General features: G+C 49.3%; 1 protein-coding gene and 1 long non-coding RNA gene across 2 annotated transcripts; one reads left to right on the forward strand and one right to left on the reverse strand.

Moving 5' to 3' along the window:
• Positions 1–12,702: 12,702 nt before the first annotated feature.
• ZNF683 (zinc finger protein 683) lies at positions 12,703–22,467 on the forward strand. The gene is given in 8 exon segments (XM_004266645.3): positions 12,703–12,729; positions 16,767–16,894; positions 17,535–17,739; positions 19,127–19,821; positions 20,932–21,060; positions 22,077–22,111; positions 22,113–22,369; positions 22,372–22,467. Coding segments are annotated over 7 exon segments (1,512 nt in total). The 5' UTR covers positions 12,703–12,729; positions 16,767–16,780; the 3' UTR covers positions 22,449–22,467.
• On the reverse strand, positions 14,259–20,388 carry LOC125961457 (uncharacterized). The gene is made up of 3 exons (XR_007472197.1): positions 20,247–20,388; positions 16,432–16,547; positions 14,259–14,793 (listed from the first exon to the last, which is right to left on the reverse strand). It is a non-coding gene; the product is annotated as an uncharacterized LOC125961457 (long non-coding RNA).
• Positions 22,468–22,490: the final 23 nt, after the last annotated feature.

Genomic DNA, 22,490 nt, shown 5'->3' on the forward strand with positions numbered 1-22,490 from the left:
TTCTCATCACTGAGAGCAGAACACGTCCTAAGAGTGACTTGCTGGCCCAGTGCTGGAGGAGCTCCGGAGGCAGCCTCCTTGGCTTACCTTGGAGGCAGTTGCTAGTATCCCTCAGGTGGCATGATTGAGAGCCCACCAAGCCGTCCCCAGAACCTCTCAGAAAAATCCTCTTGGCAGCTCCATTCATCCTGCCCTTACTCTGGGCGAGGTGCTGGGTTAAGAACTTTCCATGCACTGTCTGCTACCATCTTCCTAACATCCCAAGACCTCGGTCTGTTACAATTCCTATTTTGTAAGTAGGTAAGCAAACAAACTGAGGCATGTCACAGAACTTGCTCAAGGTGCAAGCTAGAGTGGCAGAGACAGGATTTGAACTTAGTCTGGTTGACTTTAGGGTCTTGGTCTGTTAACCAAAATACTCAACTGCCACAGGAGAAATAATTGAGGGCGGTTTCAAGGTTGGGTTGGAGTGAAATTTAAGTCGTTTCTATTAACATGCCCTCATTTATTCCCAATAAATGGGGAAGCCTGGGTGTTTGGGTTACATTTACATCCCAGCTGTGCTTGGCACATAGGCATCTGTAAGTGTCTGTTGTGTGACAGCTATGGCAGCAGGAGAAGCTCTGTGTCAGAACCGTGGGCCTTCCTGGTACCGAAAGCCCTAGACTCTGCTGCCAGGAGAAAGCTGTCTGACCTTGGCAGTGCCTCCTGGCCAGGGCTCTGAGGTCCTCCTGGCCCCCAGCATGAATACAGCATCATAGCATCACACCTGTCCTATATCCTTTGCCCTTTGTAGATGAGCAAAGATGGTAAAAAGCTCAACAGACTTGGCTTATGATTCAACTCTACGACTTACTGGCTGTATGGCCTCAAACAAGTTAATTAACCTTTCTGAGCTCAGTTTTTTATCTGTTAAATAGGGGGAAGAATACCCACCTCACAGGGTTGCGGTGAGGAATAAATGAAAGAATAGTTGTCTAGCACTGAACTTACTAAAACAAAATGTATCATAACAATAGAAAAGTTCTACTTCTCCTCCTCCTCTTCATCATTACTATTATTATACCGTCTCCATTCTCAGGACCATGATCTTCCTCTACTGCCTGCTGAGGTCCCCTCTCTGGGTTTGAAGGTTGCGACACCGAGCTCAGCTGAGCACCGCAGCTTGCACTGAGTCCTGCCCTCGGGGAAGCAGGTTAGAGCCAGGTTTCAGAGCCAGGAGACCTGAGTTCTCCTCTCAGCAAGGCCACCAATTTGCCATGGGACCGTGAGCCAATCACTTTTTCTCTCCAAAGATCAGTTTCCCCATCGGTGAGTAGGGAGAGTTGTATCTGCCCTGCTCACCTCACTGGGCTATTGTGAAATGGACACAGGGATATGAGAGCCTTTGAGAGGAGCAGAGCCCTGTATGGGGTTATGGTGTCCCTTGAAAAAAGAGCAAGTGATGCAGGAGCCCAGAGGAGCCAAGCAGTCTCCTGCCTCCGAGCCTCTGAGCAAAACTCTTCTTCTTTGCCTGTTTCATGCATTCATTCACATGTACTGATCAAGCATCTGCTAGGTACCAGGTAGTCTTTCAGGTGCTGGGGACACAGCAGGGAACAAAACAAAAATCTCTGCCTCCATGGTACTTCCATTCTAATGGCTGGAGAGACACAGATACTAAATGAAGTCAGACAAGGCCCCACCTCCTCCAGGAAACTTCCCCTGACAACTTTGTCCCCACCTCCCCAGGTTAGACATTCCCCACTGGATGCCCCCAGCTCAGTGATCACACTGGACTATAATATCACGCATGTCTGTTTTATCATAGCCTGTGGGCCCCTCGGGTTTTATATCCTTGGCACCAAGCACAGGGCCTGGCACCTGGTTAAGACTCAAGACACTTTTGTTCAACAAACGAATGAATGAAACAAATGGAGTGGTGTAGACCATAAGCTTCTAGCTGTTGACTCATTTAACAGGTTTTGTCAGGCAACATCTGGGTGCGGGTGTGGCTGTGGATAAAGAGATAATAAGGTCCTGCCTCTGCCCTGAAGGATGGTGTAATCTGAAAGGAAAGAGCAGGAGAGGGGCCAGGAGGAAGGAACGACCATCTCCTGAACAGGAGCCCCAGTACATGCTTACCTCTCTTTACCTCTCCAGCAAAGTAGGTATTAGTAACCTTGTTTTACAGGTGAAGAAAGAGGTTCATAGAAGCTCAGTAACAGGCCAAGGCCACACAAGTACAGTGGGACTGATGTAGGTTTGAGGTCAGCCCAGACCCCCTGTTCTTCCCACTGTAATCATGACACAGGGCAGGATTTGTTGTGTCCCTGAGGAGCGGTCTGCCTGAAGTGAGGGCTGCAGACCCTCACAGGTGGGATAGGTTGCTGAACTGGGGTCCGGTCTTAGAGGAGGAAGTTGCCCACTGAACCTTAAAGGTGGGCAGTTGGCGGGATGGGGGTTGGGGGCCCTCTCTGAAGGTGTGAAAGTCCTGGGGCCCTGGGAACGGTGTCCTTGGGAAGGTCTGAGGCCTGCTGATGGGCAGGCAACTAACAGACCGTGCCTGGGCTCCCTGCTACAGCACACGCTCCCACAGCCACCGTGGCACCTCACGCATAGCACGTTTTAGGTCGACGTCAGCCGAGTGACTAGATCTTTCTCTCCTGACTCCTTGGGTGAGCACTTAGAGTTGTCATCTCAACTAGATCCTAGCGAAGGACCTGCTGCCTCCTGAATGCTCTTCGTGGTACCCAAATTGCCCCAGTTTCCTGGAGTCGTGTTCTTGCCCACAGGGGGCTGTCTCTCGAGGTAATTTCTCATTGAAATGAGGTTGCCACCTCCTTTCCTCAAACAGAGTGGAGAGTGGATCACGTGCCAAAAGTAACAGGTCTGTGTAGTGTGCTGCACAAAGGCCTCACTCTGCAGTCGGACAAAAGTGCCTTCAGATCCATCCTCTGCCTCTGTGGCTTGTTGATCTTAAGCAAGTCCTTTATCTTCCCTAAATGTCAGTCTTCTCATCTGTAAAAGAGGGCTACCGGCACCTAGATGGTCCAAGCCCCAATCTTGTGGTCTCTCCCCTGCCTTACTCTCTCATACCTGACACAACGGGACCTACACCACTTGGCTCTGAGTTTTAAGGATGCAGAGATAGGAAATGTCGGGGTGAACTTCTGGGAGGAAGGAGGGTGTAGCCTGAGTCTGTTTGTTACCTCACAGGAGTCCAAGCTATGAGGACCCCTGAACTGAACCAGAGAGCTTCAGTTCATGAAACTGTTGTCAAGTAGTATGCTAGCTTAAAATACTTCATATTTAATCCTCAGTGGGGTATTCTTACTTCCATTCTGAAGATGAGGATACAGAGGCTCAGAATGATTACATGTCTTCATGCAAGACAACATGGGCGAAGCCGGGGTATTCCTTAAGGCTAAGCTGCAAATAAATAAACTGCTATCGGGACTTTCCTGGCGGTGCAATGGTTAAGAATCCGCCTGCCAATGCAGGGGACACAGGTTCGATCCCTGGTCCGGGAAGATCCCACATGCCACGGAGCAACTAAGCCCATGCGCCTCAACTACTGAGCCTGCCCTCTAGAGCCCACAAGCCACAACTACTGAGCCCGCATGCCACAACTACTGAAGCCCGTGCACCTAGAGCCTGTGCTCTGCAACAAGAGAAGCCACTGGAATGAGAAACCTGCACACCACAATAAAGAGTAGCCCCCGCTCGCCGCAACTAGAGAAAGCCCGCGCGCAGCAACGAAGAAGCAAAGAAGCCAAAAATAAATAAATTTATTTTTTAAAAAAAGCATATGATGGTTTAAATAAATAAATAAATAAACTGCTATTGCCAATTGGAAAGGGGTGTCATACAGGGCATTAAATCTTCCAAAATAACAAGAAGGGACTGGGAGCTGGTTCTAGACTAGGCCTCCAGGAGTAATTCCAGAACAACTTTACAGAACTGACCAGGCTGGGGAGCTGCTCCCTTTGCTTCACTCAGAAAGGTGGAGAATCTGTAAGGGCTGGCTCCAGACCTATGCCAGATCCACAAGGAAAAAGAAAACAAAAGATGCTCCAAATTTTGACTCTGGTCCTGCTGCTGATACTGTTGTAAAAAAGGCTGACCTAGAGCCTTTGACCTCTTCACTTTCACCTTCCAAATCTCATCCAAATGTGTCTGGATTAGCACAACCATATTCATAATCAGTGTCCTAGCTGCAAGGGAGTTAGGGAAATGTAGTTTTTTCACGTTCCTCCCGTGCAGTACAGGAAGACATACTAGGAGGGAGCAAGGGATGTTGAGTGCCAAGCCACCATTTCCATCACCATTTCTGCCAAAGCAGAGCTTGTGTGTCGAAATACTCTGCTCTGGGCCTGCTCCTGTTCACATACCATTAAGTTGAAGCTGTGGGGAGCCTGACATACAAGGTCTGTTGGGGTTTTTTTTTGAATTTTTATTGGAGTATGGCTGCTTTACAATGTTGTGTTAGCCTCCACTGCACAACAAAATGAATCAGCCATATACACACAGATAACCCTTCCCTTTTGGACTCCCTCCCATTTAGGCTACCGTAGTGCATTCGGTAGAGTTTCCTGTGCTATACAGTACGTTCCCATCAGTTGTCTATTTTATACATAGTATCAAAAATATCAATCCCAGTCTCCCAGTTCCTCCCACCCCATCCCTTTCCCCCTTGGTATCCATACATTTGTTCTCTATGTCTGTGTCTCTATTTCTGCTTTGCATATAATATCACTATACCATTTTTCTAGATTCCGCATATATGCTATTTTTAAAAAATATTTATTTATTTGTTTTTGACTGTGTTGGGTCTTCGTTGCTGCGCGTGGGCTTTCTCTAGTTGCGGCGAGCGGGGGCTACTCTTCATTGTGGTGTGTGGGCTTCTCACTTGAGGTGGCTTCTCTTGTAGAGCACGGGCTCTAGGTGCACGGGCTTCAGTAGTTGTGGCTCGCGGGCTCTAGAGCACAAGCTCAGTAGTTGTGGCGCACGGGCTTATTTCCTCTGTGGCGTGTGGGATATTCCAGGACCAGGGCTTGAACCCATGTCCCCTGCATTGGCAGGCGGATTCTTTTTTTTTTTTTAACATCTTTATTGGGGTATAATTGCTTTACAATGGTGTGTTAGTTTCTGCTTTATAACAAAGTGAATCAGTTATACATATACATATGTTCTTATATGTCTTCCCTCTTGCATCTCCCTCCCTCCCACCCTCCCTATCCCACCCCTCCAGGCTGTCACAAAGCACCGAGCCAATATCCCTGGGCCATGCGGCTGCTTCCCACTAGCTATCTACCTTACTACGTTTGTTAGTGTGTATATGTCCATGACTCTCTCTCGCCCTGTCACAGCTCACCCTTCCCCCTCCCCATAACCTCAAGTCCGTTCTCTAGTAGGTCTGCGTCTTTATTCCTGCCTTACCCCTAGGTTCTTCATGACATTTTTTTTCTTAAATTCCATATATATGTGTTAGCATACGGTATTTGTCTTTTTCTTTCTGACTTACTTCACTCTGTATGACAGACTCTAGGTCTATCCACTTCATTACAAACAGCTCAATTTCGTTTCTTTTTATGGCTGAGTAATAGGCAGGCGGATTCTTAACCACTGTGCCACCAGGCAAGTCCCTAGATTCCACATATATACGTTATTATACGATATTTGCTTTTCTTTTTCTGACTTACTTCACTCTGTATGACACTCTCTAGGTCCATCCAGGTCTCTACAAATGACCCAATTTCATTCCTTTTTATGGCTGAGTAATATTCCATTGTATATATGTACCACATCTTCTTTATCCATTCATCTGTTGACGGACATTGCTTCCATGGTTGCTTCCATGTCCTGGCTATTGTAAATAGTGCTGCTATGGACATTGGGGTGCATGTGTTTTTTTGAATTATGGTTTTCTCTGGGTATATGCCCAGTAGTGTGATTGTTGGGTCATATGGTAGTTCTATTTTTTTTTTAGTTTTTTAAGGAACCTCCATACTGTTCTCCATAGTGGCTGTATCAATTTACATTCCCACCAACAGTGTAGGAGGGTTCCCTTTTATCCACACCCTCTCCAGCATTTACTGTTTGTAGATTTTTATTTATTTATTTATTTATTTTGCGGTACACGGGCCTCTCACTGCTGTGGCCTATCCCGTTGTGGAGCACAGGCTCCGGACGCGCAGGCTCAGCAGCCATGGCTCATGGGCCCAGCCGCTCTGCGGCATGTGGGATCTTCCCGGACCGGGGCACGAACCCGTGTCCCCTGCATCAGCAGGTGGACTCTCAACCACTGCGCCACCAGGGAAGCCCTGTCATTGTAGTTTTGATCTGCATTTCTCTAATGATTAGTGATGTTGAGCATCTTTTCATGCGTTTGTTGGCCATCTGTATGTCTTCTTTGGAGAAATGACATGTAGGTTTTGATGGATACTTCACTAGAGCCCTCATTTCATGGAGCTCCCATTCTAGCAGGAGGCATTTATGGAAACCCCAGGAAGGCATTCTAGTGTTAAGAAGGCAAGAATAGACTATCCCATTGTATGAATATACCACATTTTGTTTATCCATTCATCAACTGATGGACATTTGGGTTGTTTCTTTTTTTTTTAATTGAAGTATATTAGATTTATGTGTTGTTTCCACTTTTTAGCTATCACAACTAAAGCTGTTATGAACATTCATATAAAAGTTTTTATATGAACATATGTTTTCAATTCTCTGGAGTATATATTATCTAAGAATAGAATTGCTGAGTCATACGGTAACTGTTCAAATTTTTGAAGAACCACCAAATTATTTTCCACAGTGGCTGCAGCATTTTGCTTTCCTGCCCACAACGTATAAGGGTTCCAATTTCTCCATATTGTTACCAACACTTGTCTTTTATCATATTTTTAAAAAAATTATAACCATCCTAGTGGGTGTGAAATAGTAATTCATTGTGGTTTTGATTTGCATTTCTCTAATGACTTTTAATGTTGAGTTTTTTTTGCTGTTGTTGAGAATTTTTATATGTTTATTGTCCATTTATATGTCTTCTTTGGAGAAATGTCTGTTCATACCCTTCGCCAATTTTTTGATTTGGTTATTTGTTCTTTATTATTGAGTTGTAAGAGTTGTTTATATATTCTGGATACAAGTTCCTTATCAGATAAATGCTTTGAAAATATTTTCTCTCATTCTGTGAGTTGTTTTTTCACTTTCTTCTTTAAAAAATAATTTATTAAGGTAAAATTCACATAACATAAAATTAACCTTTTTTTTTTTTGCCATATGCGGGCCTCTCACTGCTGTGGCCTCTCCCGTTGTGGAGCACAGGCTCCAGACGCGCAGGCCCAGCGGCCATGGCTCACAGGCTTAGCCGCTCCGCGGCATGTGGGATCCTCCCGGACCGGGGCACGAACCCGTGTCCCCTGCATCGGCAGGCAGACTCTCAACCACTGCACCACCAGGGAAGCCCAAAATTAACCATTTTAAAGTGAACAATTCACTGTCATCAGAACGCTGTACAACCACCACGTGTATCTAGTTCCAAAAGACTTCCATAACTCCCAAGTAAAATCCCTTACCCTTTAAGCAATTTCTCTTCATTCCCTCTTCCCCTCAGCCCCTGGCAATGACCAATCTGCTATCTCTATGAATTTATCTATTCTAGACATTCATATAAATGGAATCATATAATATGTGACCTTTTGTGTCTGATTTCTTTCACTTAGCATAGTGGTTTGGAGGTTCATCCACATTGTGTAATATTCCATTGCATATATATATATAATATATATACATATATATAATTTATTTATCCATTCATCTGTTGATGGACATTCAGACTATTTCTACCTTTTAGCTACCGTGAACAGTGCTACTATGAACATGCGTGTACATGTACTTGCTTGAATACCTGTTTTCAATTCTTTTGGTATATGGCTAGGAGTGGGATTCCCGGCTCATATGGTAATTCTGTAACTTTTTGAGGAATCACGAAACTGTTTTCCACAGCAGCTGAACCATTTTGTATCCCTATCAACAATGGATGAGTGTTCCAATTTCTCTACAACTTTGCCAACACTTCTTTTTTAGATTACAGCCATCCTAGCCTTTTCATTTCTTGATGGAATCCTTTAAAGCACACAAGTTTTAAAGTCTAATTTACCTTTCTTTCCCATTTTTTGGCCTATGTTTTTGATGTTGTATCTAAGAAGGCTTTGACTAACCAAGGTCGCGAAGATTTGTTCCTAGATTTTCTTCCAAGAATTTTATGGTTTTAGCTCTTATCTTTAGGTCTATAACTCATTCTGAGTCAGTTTTGTACACAGTGTGAGAATTTTGTGTGCACACAGATATCCAGTTTTCTCAGCACCATTGGTTGATCTTGTGTCCTGCAACCTTGCTGAACTCGTTTACTAATTCCAATACGTTTTTGTGGATTCCTTAGGATTTTCTATATATAAGATCATGTCATGTGTGTATAGAAATAGTTTTACTTTTTCTTTCTAATCTGGATGACTTTTACTTCTTTTTCTTGCCTAAAATTGCCCTGGCTAGGGCCTCCAGGACAATGTTGAATAGAAGTCGTGAGAGTAGACATCCTTGTCTTGTTCCTGATCTGAGAGGGAAAGCAACAAGGCTTTCACCATTAAGTGTAATGTCGGTCACTTGCTTTTTGTAGACGTTCTTTGTTGGGATGGGGAAGTCCCTTATTCCTAGTTGAGTGAGTGTTTTTATCATGAAAGAGTGTTGGATTTTGTCAAGTGCTTTCTTTGCGTCTACTGAGATGATTGTGTGGTTTTTATCCTTTATTTTATCGATATAGTGTGTTACATTAATCAATTTTTGGATGTCAAACCACTTCTGGTATAAATCTTACTTGGTCATGGTGTATAATCATTCTCTTGTGGTGCTGGATTCTGTTTGCTTATATTTTGTTGTGGATGTTTGCATATATATCCATAAGAGATATTTCTCTGTAGTTGCGATGTCTTTGGTTTTGGTATCAGGGTAATATTAGCCTCATACAATGAGTTGGGAAGTGTTCCCTCCTTTTCTATTTTTTAGGAGATTTTGTCAAGAATTGATATTCTTTGAATGTTTGATGGAATGTGGGTCATATCCTTTGGAGACAGGAAAGAGCTAGGGCTCTGGGACCTTGGGACCTTGGACAGAGGCAGCTGAATCTGACACACAGATCTGTTCTGATTGGTGGGCCCATTATTTTAAAACACTTGAACCAAATTTAAAAAAAAAAATCTAGAGATTTCACATAAGAATCCTGATTTTCAGATTCTCGAGAAAAGTCAGAGCCTTTGGCAGCACTGGCCTCTAATATGCTGAGTCATGATGAATGGCCTAAGCTCTCTGGTTTACCTCAGTCTCCACCTTTCCTTGTTAATCCTGACACCAAGGCTGTGTGTCAGGTACCATTTGCATCATACTTATTCCTGGACCACTCTTTGTTAACTGCATGGCCACTGTAGGTATTTGAGTGGATGCTACCTGGTTTACCCTTGTTGAATCTTTGTTTGCTTGTCTATAAAATGGAGACATTAGAGTTCTTACCTTGGAAGATTTCAAGGAGGATTAAATGAGATGACTATAAAGAGGTTTACCACACAGGAGGCACTTAGTAGATTTACCCTTTGCTTTTTGCTGGCTGCATAGTATTCCATTGCATGTATGTACATAATAGGTACAATTCTTCTAATGGTGGGCATATAGGTAGACTTCAATTCTTCTCTGTTTCACACAAGGCTGGATAGGACATCCGTGTATATGGTAGGCAGTGCTATATGGTGGTTAAGAGTATATTAGCGCTACTGGATTTGAATCTCAGCTGTGTGACCTCTTTTTGTCTCCTATCCTCTTGAAATGGTTGAGATAAGGGGATGGGTGGGATGATCTCAGATGTCATTTGAAGATATATCTACAGTTTTGTCCACAGAAGGACTGGAAGTTTACGGGTGGGTGCAGGGGAAGATGCAAGAATCTCGAGGCCCTTTCTGCAAATGTGAGAGCTGATGAGCCCTATCTCAGGATCTCCCCGCCCTGGGGTGTGAAGCCAAAGGCCAACTCGTTGCATCTGACTGACAGCTGGGCTGTCTCGGGAGATGAGATAAGTGGGTGTCAGGCAGAGGGAGGGAGGTGTCAACAACAGAGCGGGGGCAGGTGAGTGCACTGTGGACTGGGCTGAGCTCTCCACCCTCAACCCTGTCAGAGTCACAGAGCTGCTTAACCCTCTGAAGCAATGATGGTCCCAGACCCCCCTCCTGACCTGGCTGATCTGATGCCCCCTCAAAATTATGCATGCAACAGAGTTCCAGGACCCTGGCACTGAGCCAGCCAGGAGCTCAGCTGACTGACCTCAAGGTGGGAGGTGGCAGTGGTTATGGACTGAAGAAGTTTTTGAGGATTTTGAAGAGGAAGTGGGGCTTTTGCTTGTGGTTCCACTGTGTTTCTCTTTGTACTGCACAAGCTAGCCCAACACTCCTGGCTCTACTTTGCTTCCCAAACTGTTTAATGATAATAAGCTTTGACAGTTGCATACAACTTTTTATTTCAGCAACATCCTGCAAGCCTTCTGATAAGTGGGCTGTAAATTGCAAGGTCTGTGTCATGTTCCTATGGGCTTTATTCCCAGCAACTAGTCCAATGCCTGATACATAGTTCACAATTAATAAATATGTGAATGAATATGTGAGTGAATGAATGAATGACAGGTTCTTGGGGAACTTGCACGGTGCCAGATGCTAATTCTGCAGCACATTTCCCCAGTCCTTTACTTGGATCTCCATCCATCTTTACTTTTCCGAGGGTCCTTTGGCCTCTGGAGGGAATCCAGACTCTACTGCACCACATTTGTGGCCCTTTTTGTCTGTTCACAGGTGCCCCTGAATTGCCCCAGGAATTCTTCCCTGAGGTCTCCTTCTCTTCTGGGACATCGCAGCCCCAACTTGGGTCACGTGATCTTGGGCCAGTCACTTTCCTTCTCTGAGTTTCAGTTTTCTTGTCTGTAAAACAGAAATAATAGCATGCATCTTACCATTGTGTTGATGGAGTTAGATAAAGCTGGTCAAAGTGCTTTGCAGGGTTCCTGGCACATGGGGAGGGCTCGAATGCCAGGAGCTACTGTTGCTGTGGTATGTGGACTGGTGTGAGGGCAAGACTGCATTGGAGGAGAGCAATGGTCTCCAACCAGGGCTTAATGAATAAAGCAATAAAACTGAATGTAGTTCATGTCTCCAAGTGTGCTGCCCAAATTCTGGTCTTCCGAAGTGAGCCAGGAACATTCATCATCAGCTTTTAGGAAGCTGACTTGCAGATACTTGCCTAACTAGGCAAAGATTGATATACAATATTAACAGTAACCCACATTTGTCAAGTGCTTGCATTGGGCCCGGCACTGTCCTCAGGGCTTTACATAAATTATCTTGAGGAATCATTGAAAGAACGCTGTGAGGCAAGTGCTATTATTATCCCCATTTGACAGATGAGGAAAGAGGGACAGAGGTTAAGTGACTTGCCCTAACGTCACAGAGCTGGGATTAAATCCAGCAGAGTTAACATTCTTTAAAAATATATATATATATATATATATTTATTCCAATTCTTTTCCATTATAGGTTATTACAAGATATTGAATACAGTTCCCTGTGCTATATGGTAAATCCTTGTTTATCTATTTTATATATAGTGGTGTGTATCTTTTAATCCTATGCTCCTAATTTATCCCTCCCCCTCCTCTTTCACGTTTCCTAACCGTAAGTTTGTTTTCTATGTCTGTGAGTCTGTTTCTGTTTTGTAAATAAGTTCGTTTGTATTATTTTTAGATTCCACATATAAGTGATAACATATAATATTTGTTTTTCTGTGTCTGAGAGCTAATATTCTTAAACACTCTGCATATTACCTCTGCATGGAGATCCTTTCCAGCCTTGTGTGGAACAGGGAAAAATTGGAGTGCACCAACAGAGAAATGCTACATATTATGTCCATCAGAGGACATATAGGTGGTCCTCTGCAATGGAACACTATACGGTCAGGAAAAAAACAGGAGGCAAATGATGTGTACATTCTGGCATGAAATGATGGCCACAGTAGGTTGTTGATAGAAAGAGCTTCAGAACAGTACTATCACATAATTCATTTGTGTATAAAAACAAAATTTTAAAGTCCATTTACTTGTTTGTAGGTTCATGGATAAATGTCTGGAAGGATGAACACCAAACAATTGACACTCACCACTGGGAAACCATGAAGGAGGGGAGCTTCCATTTTTTGTCTTTATATTCTATGTTGCTTGAATCGTTGACCACTCATCTGTATTATTTTGTAATTAACAGAAAGATGAAGAAAGCAACTGCACAGTGAGCCAGGAGCCTGAAGACCCCTGTCCACCCCTCCCGCCTTTCTGCTCCAGACGCTGATTCTTTTCTGAGGCCTCCCTGGTGTTTTCCGCTCAGCACTGAAGGCTCCTCAACCCTGCTTCCCCTCCACGATCATTTCTCAAGCCCCCTCTGGTCTCCAAGGACTTGCGTTGGCCTGGGTCTCTCATCTGGGTCCAGGCATTGGTCCAGGTTTCCCAGGAGGCCATGGTCCTACCCCTTGTGCTACCCCTCAGGGGGATGTGGGACATGGTGACATCACAGTTAAGCTGGTGACATCACAGTGGACCTGGAGGCTGACAAGACAGAGGACCTGGCAAGGCCCAAGAGAAAGGAGCAAGGAAGGGATTGGCAGGTAGAGGCTGTTTCCAGTGGGAACTTGAGGGATTGTGTCCCCAGCCCTCCTCCTGGGACACTCCTAACCAGGTCTTTCAGGGATTGGAGATCTGGAAATCTCCAAGGCCATTTTCCTTTTTGTTCCTAACCAAGAGGCTGTACACTTTTCTGTGAGCTGGGAGCAGAGTGTGATGCCAGGAGGGGGCGGAGTTGGCAGATGGAAGCCAAAGGTGTGTGTGAATCCTCCTTCGAGATGTGGGTGGGGCCTTCCACAGGTACCCAGTGAGGCTCTTGCACCCTTAGATTCCAGGCAAGGCTGGAGGGGAGGCAGGCTTTGTCCTGGGAGGCTGGGAGGGCTCCAGCTTTGGGGAGTGGCGTTCTGGTTGACCAAGATGGCAAGGAGTGCCATGGGAAGGGCTGCCCGCTAATCTGAAGGATGCTGAGAGGGCAACTGGTATGTGCAGGGTTGGTTGGGGGAGAGGATGGGGAGGGTGGTCTGGGCCTTGGGAATGGCACTTCGGAAGAGAGTATGGGGGGCACAAATGAAGCAGTGGGGGTGGCACTGGGGGTGGGCTGACATTGCCAAGAGACAGTGGAATCTGAGGGTTGGCACTAGAGAGCTCTTGGCTATTTGCTGTGTGACTCTGAGTGAGTTGCTTACTCTCTCTGAGCTTCTGTTCCGTCATCATGGGGATAATAAAACCAACCACACAGGCTTATTGTGAAGATTAAATAAGGTAATGTTTACGAAGCCCCTAGCACAGTGCCAGGCACATAGTAACCGTAAATGTAGCTATCTACTCTAACCCTCGGAGTATTCCAACCTGAGCAGCCTGGTGCTTCACCTATTCTGGACATGTATAGCGCAGGATTCTTGGTTGTAACCTACAGAAACCATTTCAGGAGGATTTAAGGAGAGAAGGAGGGAATTCCCTGTTGGTCCAGTAGTTAGGATTCTGTGCTCTCACTGCTGAGAGCCCAGGTTCAATCCCTGGTCAAGGAATACAAACCACGCAGTGTGGGCAAAGGAAAAAAAAAAGAAGAAGAGAGAGCGAAAGGAAGAATTCACTTAAAAGATGCTGGGGGGGCTTCCCTGGTGGCGCAGTGGTTGAGAGTCCGCCTGTCGATGCAGGGGACACGGGTTCGTGCCCCGGTCCGGGAAGATCCCACATGCCGCGGAGCGGCTGGGCCCATGAGCCATGGCCACTGAGCCTGCGCGTCCGGAGCCTGTGCTCCGCAACGGGAGAGGCCACAGCAGTGAGAGGCCCGCGTACCGCAAAAAAAAAAAAAGATGCTGGGGAAGCTCAGAGAAGGTTTGGGAAGGCTGCAGAGCCAGGCTTGGAAAGCAGGGCCAGGACCACACCCCCAGTACCAGCCCTGAGAGGACTGGTGACACCCTCTGAACCCCTTTCTTCCCTCGGCTGTCCTGGAGGCTGGGGCATCACCATCTACGTACAGAGTGGGCTCCACCGACCTGCCACCTCAAGGCCACTGGCTTCTTTTCCTTTTTCTTTAATTAAAAAAATTTTTTTAATTTATTTAGTTTATTTTTGGCTGCACTGGGTCTTTGTTGCTGTGCACGGGCTTTCTCTAGTTGCGGCGAGCGGGGGCTACTCTTCGTTGCGGTGCGCGGGCTTCCCATTGCAGTGGCTTCTCTTGTTGCAGAGCATGGGCTCTAGGCGGGCGGGCTTCAGTAGTTGTGGCACACGGGCTCAGTAGTCGTGGCTCGCAGACTCTAGAGCGTAGGCTCAGTAGTTGTTGTGCTCGGGCTTAGTTGCTCCACGGCATGTGGGATCTTCTCTGACCAGGGCTCGAACTCATGTCCCCTGCATTGGCAGGCGGATTCTTAACCACTGCACCAGCAGGGAAGCCCCAGGGCCACTGGCTTCTGATCACAGTCTGGATGGGCACATCTGGTCAGTCTGGTCCATGCCATGTGCCCGCACCACGCACTGGAGCAAGGAGGTAGGAATTCAGCATGCGGCCATTTTGGCTTTTATAGTGGAATGTGCCTTCTGCCTCCCTCCAGACTCATGTGGGAGAAAGTTCCAGATGCCAGGCATCCAAAAAACCTGGCAAATATCTACATGGGAAACAAGAATGAGTAAAGAGTGGTCCCTGACCTTGAGATACACACAGACACGTAAGGGTCAGTTTTATGGGCAAATGATTATGACAGGAAGTGACGGGGGCCAGAGTGGAAGTGAGTACTGACCAGGGGCTGAGCTGGCAGAGTAACATGCCCCTTGCCTACAATGGAGAGTTCGAGATGTCCCTGTGCATTCCATGCCACCTGGGTGGCATGGCCAGGTGGAGTTTGAGGCCTGGATGGGGCTGCCACACTGGGCCAGACACTGCGGACACACCAACCGGGCAGAATCTGTGTGAGGCCGGGGGGTGATGCACCTTCTGCTCACAGGAACGATGAAATTGCTCAGCCTAAAGCTGTTTCTGGCCTAAAGGGTCTCCCTTTTGATATCTAGTCATGCCTTACAAGCATTTTGCTGTGTCTTTGAATTATCTCTTGCCGGTGGCGGGGGGGGCCCTCAGCATTCTATCTAAATTAGAGAAAGGATTCCCCAGAACCGAGAAATCAGAGATGGGACAAAGAGGAGGAAGATGTACTCGTTGCCTCCTAGGTGACTGCTGTGTGAGATCGGATTCCTGCTTTCTCCCCTGCCTCACCCTACGTTGCCTGCTCTTGTCTCTGCCTGTTTCTGTCCCTGCCACCACCGTCACTGTCTTCCCTGTCAACATCATTGCCCGTCTCTGTCCCCGTTGGGCCCGCATCCCTGGAAGGACCCCAGCTCCAGCCTCTGAGCCCTGCTCTGTCCCCCTCCTGCTCAGCCATCTGAGTTCTCTGAGAACCAGAGTTAACCACACCCCACTCCATCCCAGCCCGCACACTGAAATCCCAGTAGCTCCAGTTTACTGTGGCCCCAAGCTCTGGCAGTGTTGTCTCAGGTAGGTAAAGGCAGGTGGGCGGCTCGCCCTTGTCAGGTCCCACAGGGCCCCCGCCTGCCTGCCTGCCCCCCCTTCCTATTTGTGGCAACTTCAAATGTAGCGCCTTCCTGTCACCTCTCACACCCACGGGGGCCGCAAACACAGACAGAGGCTGGCGGCCCACCTGCCCACCTGCTTCCTTCCCCAGCCAGAGGGGACTTCTGCCGAGCCAGGTGAAGAGCCTCACCCAGGCCGCCTCTCCTTCTAGGGTGTTCTGAGACCCGGGGCAGGTTGGGAGGAGTCAGGGAAGAGGGAGAGGAGACCGGGTTTTGGAGGAATGAGACACCCGCGTGAGGGTGCCAGGCTCCGAGGGGCACTGGGAGTTAAGGAGGGTTACTGGGGGGAAAGGGAAGGGCCTCGGGACACTTGCCGAGCTGCGTGGTCCCTGGGCTGCACAGGCCTCAGTGAAAGCAGCAGAGAAGTGAGGCGCTAGCCGAGCAGGCAGCTGGCACAGGGCAGCCTCCTGTCAGGCCAGTCAGGACTGGCGGACTCTGGGTCCGCTCGCTCAGACCACCCCTGCTGAGGAAGCTGAGCCCGGAAAGTCTGGGTGGCAGGACATTGGGGCTTCCTCAGAGGCCCAGAAAAGTTGTGTGGATGAGCTGGGGGACAGGGGCGCCCCTCAGTGAGGAGCCTGTGTTTGGTAGAGTCTTGGAATAGCTTCTCAATTCCCTGTGGCCCTGAGGAGGTCTGGAATGTTTCCTCAGATCTCTGAGCTTACCTGGAAGTACCTCCATGAGGACCTTCCTCTCTCCTCTCTTCCCCAGGGATGGGATTCAGGCCAGCTGGGCTCTTTGCCTCTGATTGGCCAGCCTCCATTCAATCCTCTTCTTGCCCCTACCAGGAAAGCATCATTGGCTTTCATGTCATCGCTGAGACAGTCCTTTCACATCAGCCAGTCCAACCCTCCCAGTTTGCAGATGGGGAAACTGAGGCCAGGAGGGGCAGTGACTGACTCAAGGTCACACAGTGGTTTCCTGGGAGAGCCAGTCCTCGAAGACAGGCTCTTATTTGGAGGAACTTCACTGCTCACCTGTGACTGACCTGTCTTCCCAGCAGGTAGTGGGGGCATGAAGGGGGAACCCGCTCCAGAGTTGGGTTGTTGCCACAAGACTAAGCCCCTGGGGAGCACAGGAGACTCCCTGTCCCCCCACTCGGACTCCCAGCTCTGCCAAGGCGATCAGGTAAGATGCGGTCCCATCCCCAATTTTGAGGCCAGGCTGCTTCTGGAAGGAGGGGATGTTAGGAAGAAGTAGGGGGAAAATCTGAAGGGACCTAGATTCCCCTGGTCCTGAGCACCCGCACCCCGGCACATCATGGGAATGTGCCTTTGGAAGCGCCAGAGACCCTCTCCCGTGCCCCAGGGGCCCGACTCTCCTGTGAGGCATGAGAAGGGACAGGGCCATGCAGGAAGCTTGGCTGTGTGACCGTGGCCTGGGCCTTAGAGGGAGGAAGCTCAGGGCCCTCCTGCGGGGTACACAGTCTTTGATGAGGATTTTCTCTAAGTTCACCTTGGCTCCATCCAGGTAGTTAGTCTGAGGGTGGTCAGGAAGGAAGGGGAGGAGGAAGAGCAGGGCTGAGTGAGGGGTTCTGGGGCAGGGGGAGGGTAACCCTGGGGGTGGACGTGTGAGTCCCTTGGGAACGCGGATGAGGGAAGGGGAAGCCATTTGAGTGACAGACAGGGTGGAGGCAGGTGTAGGTTGGGAGTTGGTCTTAGCTTCTCCTCCCCCTTTGGAACCCAAACTAGGGGTGGAACCATCCCAAGGGACTACCCCAGGGGGCTCCCAGTCCCTGGCCCCCAAGCCCCTTCCCCCTGCCTTCCAGGTCTTGCCAGGCTCCAGGCCACTTCCAGACACAGTGGATGCCCATGGCCCGTCCTGTGCCAGCTGGCTGTACCCCTTGCCACTGGCACTGGCCAGGTCTTCCCTGCTGGCCTGCCCTCAGGGCCCGGACGTATACCTGTGCACCCTGAAGTCGGCGCCCCCGGGCACAGCCCCGCAGGGTCTCAGAGAGGATGCCTCGAGCACAAGTAAGCCCAGGGCACGGGGCTGCACCTTGGTGGAGGCTGGAGGTGGGAAGCACTGTTAGGTTTGGGGATGAGAGACATTGCGGACCCAGTGTCACTCGTGAGGACAGTGCCTCAAGCACGTGTTACTGCCACATTCTGAGCTGGAGCTCTGCCTGGGGGTGCGAGGGGCTCTCAGGTGGTGACACGTGAGCAGAGGTGAGCAGAGGAAGTGGCCAGTGGTTCTCTCAGGCGTGGGTATGGGATCTGGTGTAGGCGTAGCTATTCCCGGCGGTTGAGAGTGGCGCTTTGTCTGCCTAGAGTGTTTGAGCTAGAGGGGCCTATTTTATAAGACAGGAGCCCTGACTGGGAGTCAGGGAGCCGTGGGTGGAGTCCTGGTTCTGCCCCTTCTGGCTCTATGACATCATGGAGGCCAGTTTCTTCTTCCACAAAAGTACAATCTCACTAACCTATGTTCTACGTTTATTGCTTACGATACCCCATTTCCTTATGCAACTCAACCTGGAGGGCAGGGACCATGCTGCTGTGTCCTTTATTTCCCCAGCACAGAGTAAAGCAGCTCAGTAAAGCTGGTTGAGTGAATAAATGAGGATCCAAGCAGACAATCCACTTTTTAATCTTTATACATATTTAATATTTTACTTTCTATCACTCCCAGTTTAACTCCTACCTCACTGGCTGTTGCACCTCAGTCTCCCTTGCTTGCTCTCCACTACGTACCTCCTAAGTCTCCCCCTGCTCAGGAACTCAGTCCAGAGCCGCCGCCTCATCCCTCCCCTCCCCCTCCTCCCATGTTCCCATCTCCTCTCTTCTCCTCTCCTCTCTCTTCTTTCCCCCCTTCTCTCCTGTTCTCTTTATCTAGAGTAGCAGTTTGATAGAACTTCCTGCAGTAATGGAAATGCTCTGTACTTGTGCTGTCTGATACCATACCTACTGAGTCTTTTAAGTGTGGCTAGTGCAAGTGAGGAACTGAAGTTTTTACTGTACTTATTTTAAGCAATTTAAATGTGTCTGGTGGCTACCATTTGGGACACAGCAGATCTAGGACCACCTTTTATGGGATCTCATTTGGGCCCATGGCACCCAGATTTATGTCTCCAGCTCAGGCTGCTCTGTTAATCTCCAAACCAATGCACCCAACTGCCCACTTGACTTCCCACCTGTATGTCTAATAGGTTTCTTGAATCGCTTTCACTCTCTGAAATTATTATGCGCTGCACAAATTCTAGCCTCTTTTATTGGCAAACGCAATTGCAGACCAGGAAAGCCCAGAGAGGGGAGGTGCCGCGCAGGCTAGAGCCCTCTCTCAGCTCTGAGCCAGGCAGGTTGATGAAGAGCAGAACTTTACCCAAGTCTGTGCGGCCCTGACCGTCTTCCCTTTCCTGCTCAGGGCACCAGCCACCAAGGCGGCCCGCCGGCTCCTCCAATGGCGAGAAACTCACAGCCAAGTACCCTCTGAGCAGGGACAAGATGGGAAGCCAGCGGGAAAGAGCTGGCGAGGGGTCCCCCGGCCCATCCTTCTCTCCTCACAACAGCTCTTTCCCAAACCCGTGGCAAGATAAAAAGAGCCCCAGCCCCTTGGCTTTCTGCTCCTGGCCCCCACCCACCCCCATTTCCAAAGAACTCCCATCCCACCTCTGCCCGTTCTATCCTGTGTACCCACTTCTCCTGCCCTCACCTTACCTGATCACCTGTGGGGGCCTACCTTCTGTGCAGTGTCCGCCCCTCTTCATGCTGCCCCAGAACACCTCCTACACTACCATGGCTGTGCCCACCTTGCTGATGAATGTCTATGAGGCCGGGCACTCCAGCACCCAGGGGGAGACCCTGCACCCCTACGCAGGGGCCTCTCAAGCCTCTGGCCAAACCCAACCCTCCCAGGCCCGGAATCCAGGCTCTGCAGCTGCCAGGACTGACTCCACAGGGCTGGAGCATGCTGGCCGGGTGGTTCCAGCAAAGTCGGCCCCGCCGGGCTCCCAGGCGGGCTCTTCGGCACTGCCTTATCCGCTGAAGAAAAAGAATGGCAAAATCCTGTACGAGTGCAACGTGTGCAGCAAGAGCTTTGGGCAGCTCTCCAACCTCAAGGTATCTGCCTCTGGGCTCCATGGCTCCCCTCGGCATCCTTCAATGACCCCGCTCCCATCCTGCTTCTAGAATCAAGGACCTTACAGCCAGAAGGAACTCCTGGGCAACCTCTAGGGCCTATGACCTTGGCTGGTTCATTTGGCCCCTCAGTTTCACATCCGTAGAGAGGAGTCCTCTCCACACTAAAAGACTGTCTATGAGATCGTCTCATTTAAGTTAAAAATAGGGAAACTGAGAAAAGATTTGCCCAAGGTTGCCTTGATTTCATGGTGCAGTCAGGTCTTGATCTCAGTCTCTCAACATCTAGGGCAAAGCCCTTTCTGGAACAACCATCCTCTCTGATTCCCAGTTAAGCCTCCTCTTGTTTACTTATTTGAAGTTCAGGTGGGGGAACAGGTAGATTTTAGTGAGTCTAGACCACAGACCTGACAACCAGCCTTTTTCATGTGGGATCCTGCACATCAGCGCCGTGCTGTAAGCATCATTATAGGCATCGTCCAGCAGGGGGCAACCATGGGCACATCTCTGTGTATCAGCAAAGACCGGAAGCTAGGCGCCAGTTGGCACCTGCTGAAGTTGAGGAAAAGTTACGGTTATTGGAGAACAGCCCTTCTGCATCCTCTAGGGCATGAATTCTTAAACTTTAACGAGCCTCAAACCACCTGGAGAGCTAGTAAACATGCATATTCCTAGGCTCAGCCCCAGAGATTTTAATTTAGCTGGTCTGGGGTGGGGCCTGAGAATCTGCATTTCTAACACCCTCCCAGGTGATGCTGATGCTGCGGGACAATACTTCGAGAAGCACTGCACAAGATACACACACACACACACACACACACACACACACACACACACACACACACACGGGGTACCCCTCACCTGGCCAGCTAACCACAGCCATCTCCCCTCTTGCAGGGCAGCAGAGAGAGAGAGGGGATCCTGGGGAATGGTAGATTGGCCTTCAGGGAGGTGATACAGATGCAGGGGGATTGAGAGGCCTTGATGCCAAAAGGGGGCCCTATGGGGATGTGGGTAGAGATTTGAAGAGGATCCCCGGCTCTGCTGGAGGGCTCTGGGCAGTTGGCAGCATTTCTCCCACACCTGGCTCAGGTCCATCTGCGTGTGCACAGCGGGGAGCGCCCGTTCCAGTGTGCCCTGTGCCAGAAGAGCTTCACCCAGCTCGCCCACCTGCAGAAGCACCACCTGGTGCATACTGGGAAGCGGCCCCACAAATGCCCGGTGAGACCATCCTCCCCCTCCCCTGTACTCCTGCAGGCTGCGGAAGAATTCTAGGCCCCTGGGGGATGGCACCCGTGGCCTCCATTCCCCAACCATCCTGAGCAAGTGGAGACAGGACAGGAGGCAAGGGTTGGGGGAAAGAGGGAGGTGGAAGGGAAGGGCCTGGACGTGATATTGGAGGTCACCCCCTGGGCCTGGAGGGGAGAAAAGAGATGTATGTCTGTGGGGGGAGAAGAATGAAGTTAGGAGTCCTGGGGATACCCATTGCCTACTTCCCAGCATAGTTGGAGGAGTTAATGCTATAGTGTGTGCAAAGTATATAAACACTACTTATAACATCAGCTCAATGTTAGCTCCCTCCCTCTTTGAGCCTCACCATGTCCCTTGGGAGGTCAGAAGGGCCCAGACTCTTTCCCTGTTTTAAAGAGGCAGAAATAAAAGCAGCATAGTGGTTATAGTCTGGGCTACCTGGGTTCAAATCCTAGCTCTGCCTCCAACTTGCTGTGTGAGCTTTGGCTAGTGGCTTCACTTCTCTGAGCCTCTGCGTTTTCACTGTAATATAGGAGTAGTACTTAGTCCTGCTTCTCCAGAGTCCTGGAGAAGACTAGTACACGAGACCAGTTCCTGGCATGTAGCAGCTCCCAGTAAATGTTAATTACGCCCACTGAAGCTGCAGCCCCACGCATAAGGGTTCTATGTGATTATCTTATTCAGTCCACCATACCTATGAGGTTAGGTATTAATACTCTCATGTTATCAATAAGGAGAGCAAGGATCAGAGAGGGGAAGTCACCTATACAAGGTCATGCAGGGAGTAAAAGAACCAAGATACCAACCCAGTCTGACTGGCTACAATCTGCCAGACACTGTGGGTCCCAGGGAGGAATCATGGGGGGAAAGCTTCCAGGCTTGCATTACAGGGAGGTGGTAGGGGGTATTTTCAAGATGGGGAGAGGGAGCAGAGATCCTGGGTCAACCAGGTGGGCAGAGCTGACGCCAGTGCCCATTCCCATCAGATGTGCCACAAACGCTTCAGCAGCTCCAGCAACCTCGACTCACCTGCGCCTGCACTCAGGGGCCCGGCCCTTCCAGTGCAGTGTCTGCCCAAGTCGCTTCACGCAGCACGTTCACCTGAAGCTGCACCATCGGCTGCACGCACCACGGCCCTGCAGCCTTCCTCACACCCACCTGCCCCTGGCGTCTCTTGCCTGCCTTGCCCGATGGCTCCAGGGGGCACTAGATCTTGTGGTGGCCCCATCAGAGAGGCAGATAGACTGGGACGTGGACAAGGTCAAGGTGTCCTCAGCATCCCGGGGAAAGCAAGGGCAGCCAGCCTGAGCAGTGGTGCCAGGACTGCCCTGGGGAGGGGGCAGGGGCAGAGCAATTAAAGGATTTTCTCTATGATGAGTTGAGGCCTCCTGAGCTTCAAT

The sequence above is a fragment of the Orcinus orca genome, chromosome 1, assembly GCF_937001465.1.
Source record: "Orcinus orca chromosome 1, mOrcOrc1.1, whole genome shotgun sequence".
Classification (NCBI taxonomy): domain Eukaryota; kingdom Metazoa; phylum Chordata; class Mammalia; order Artiodactyla; family Delphinidae; genus Orcinus; species Orcinus orca.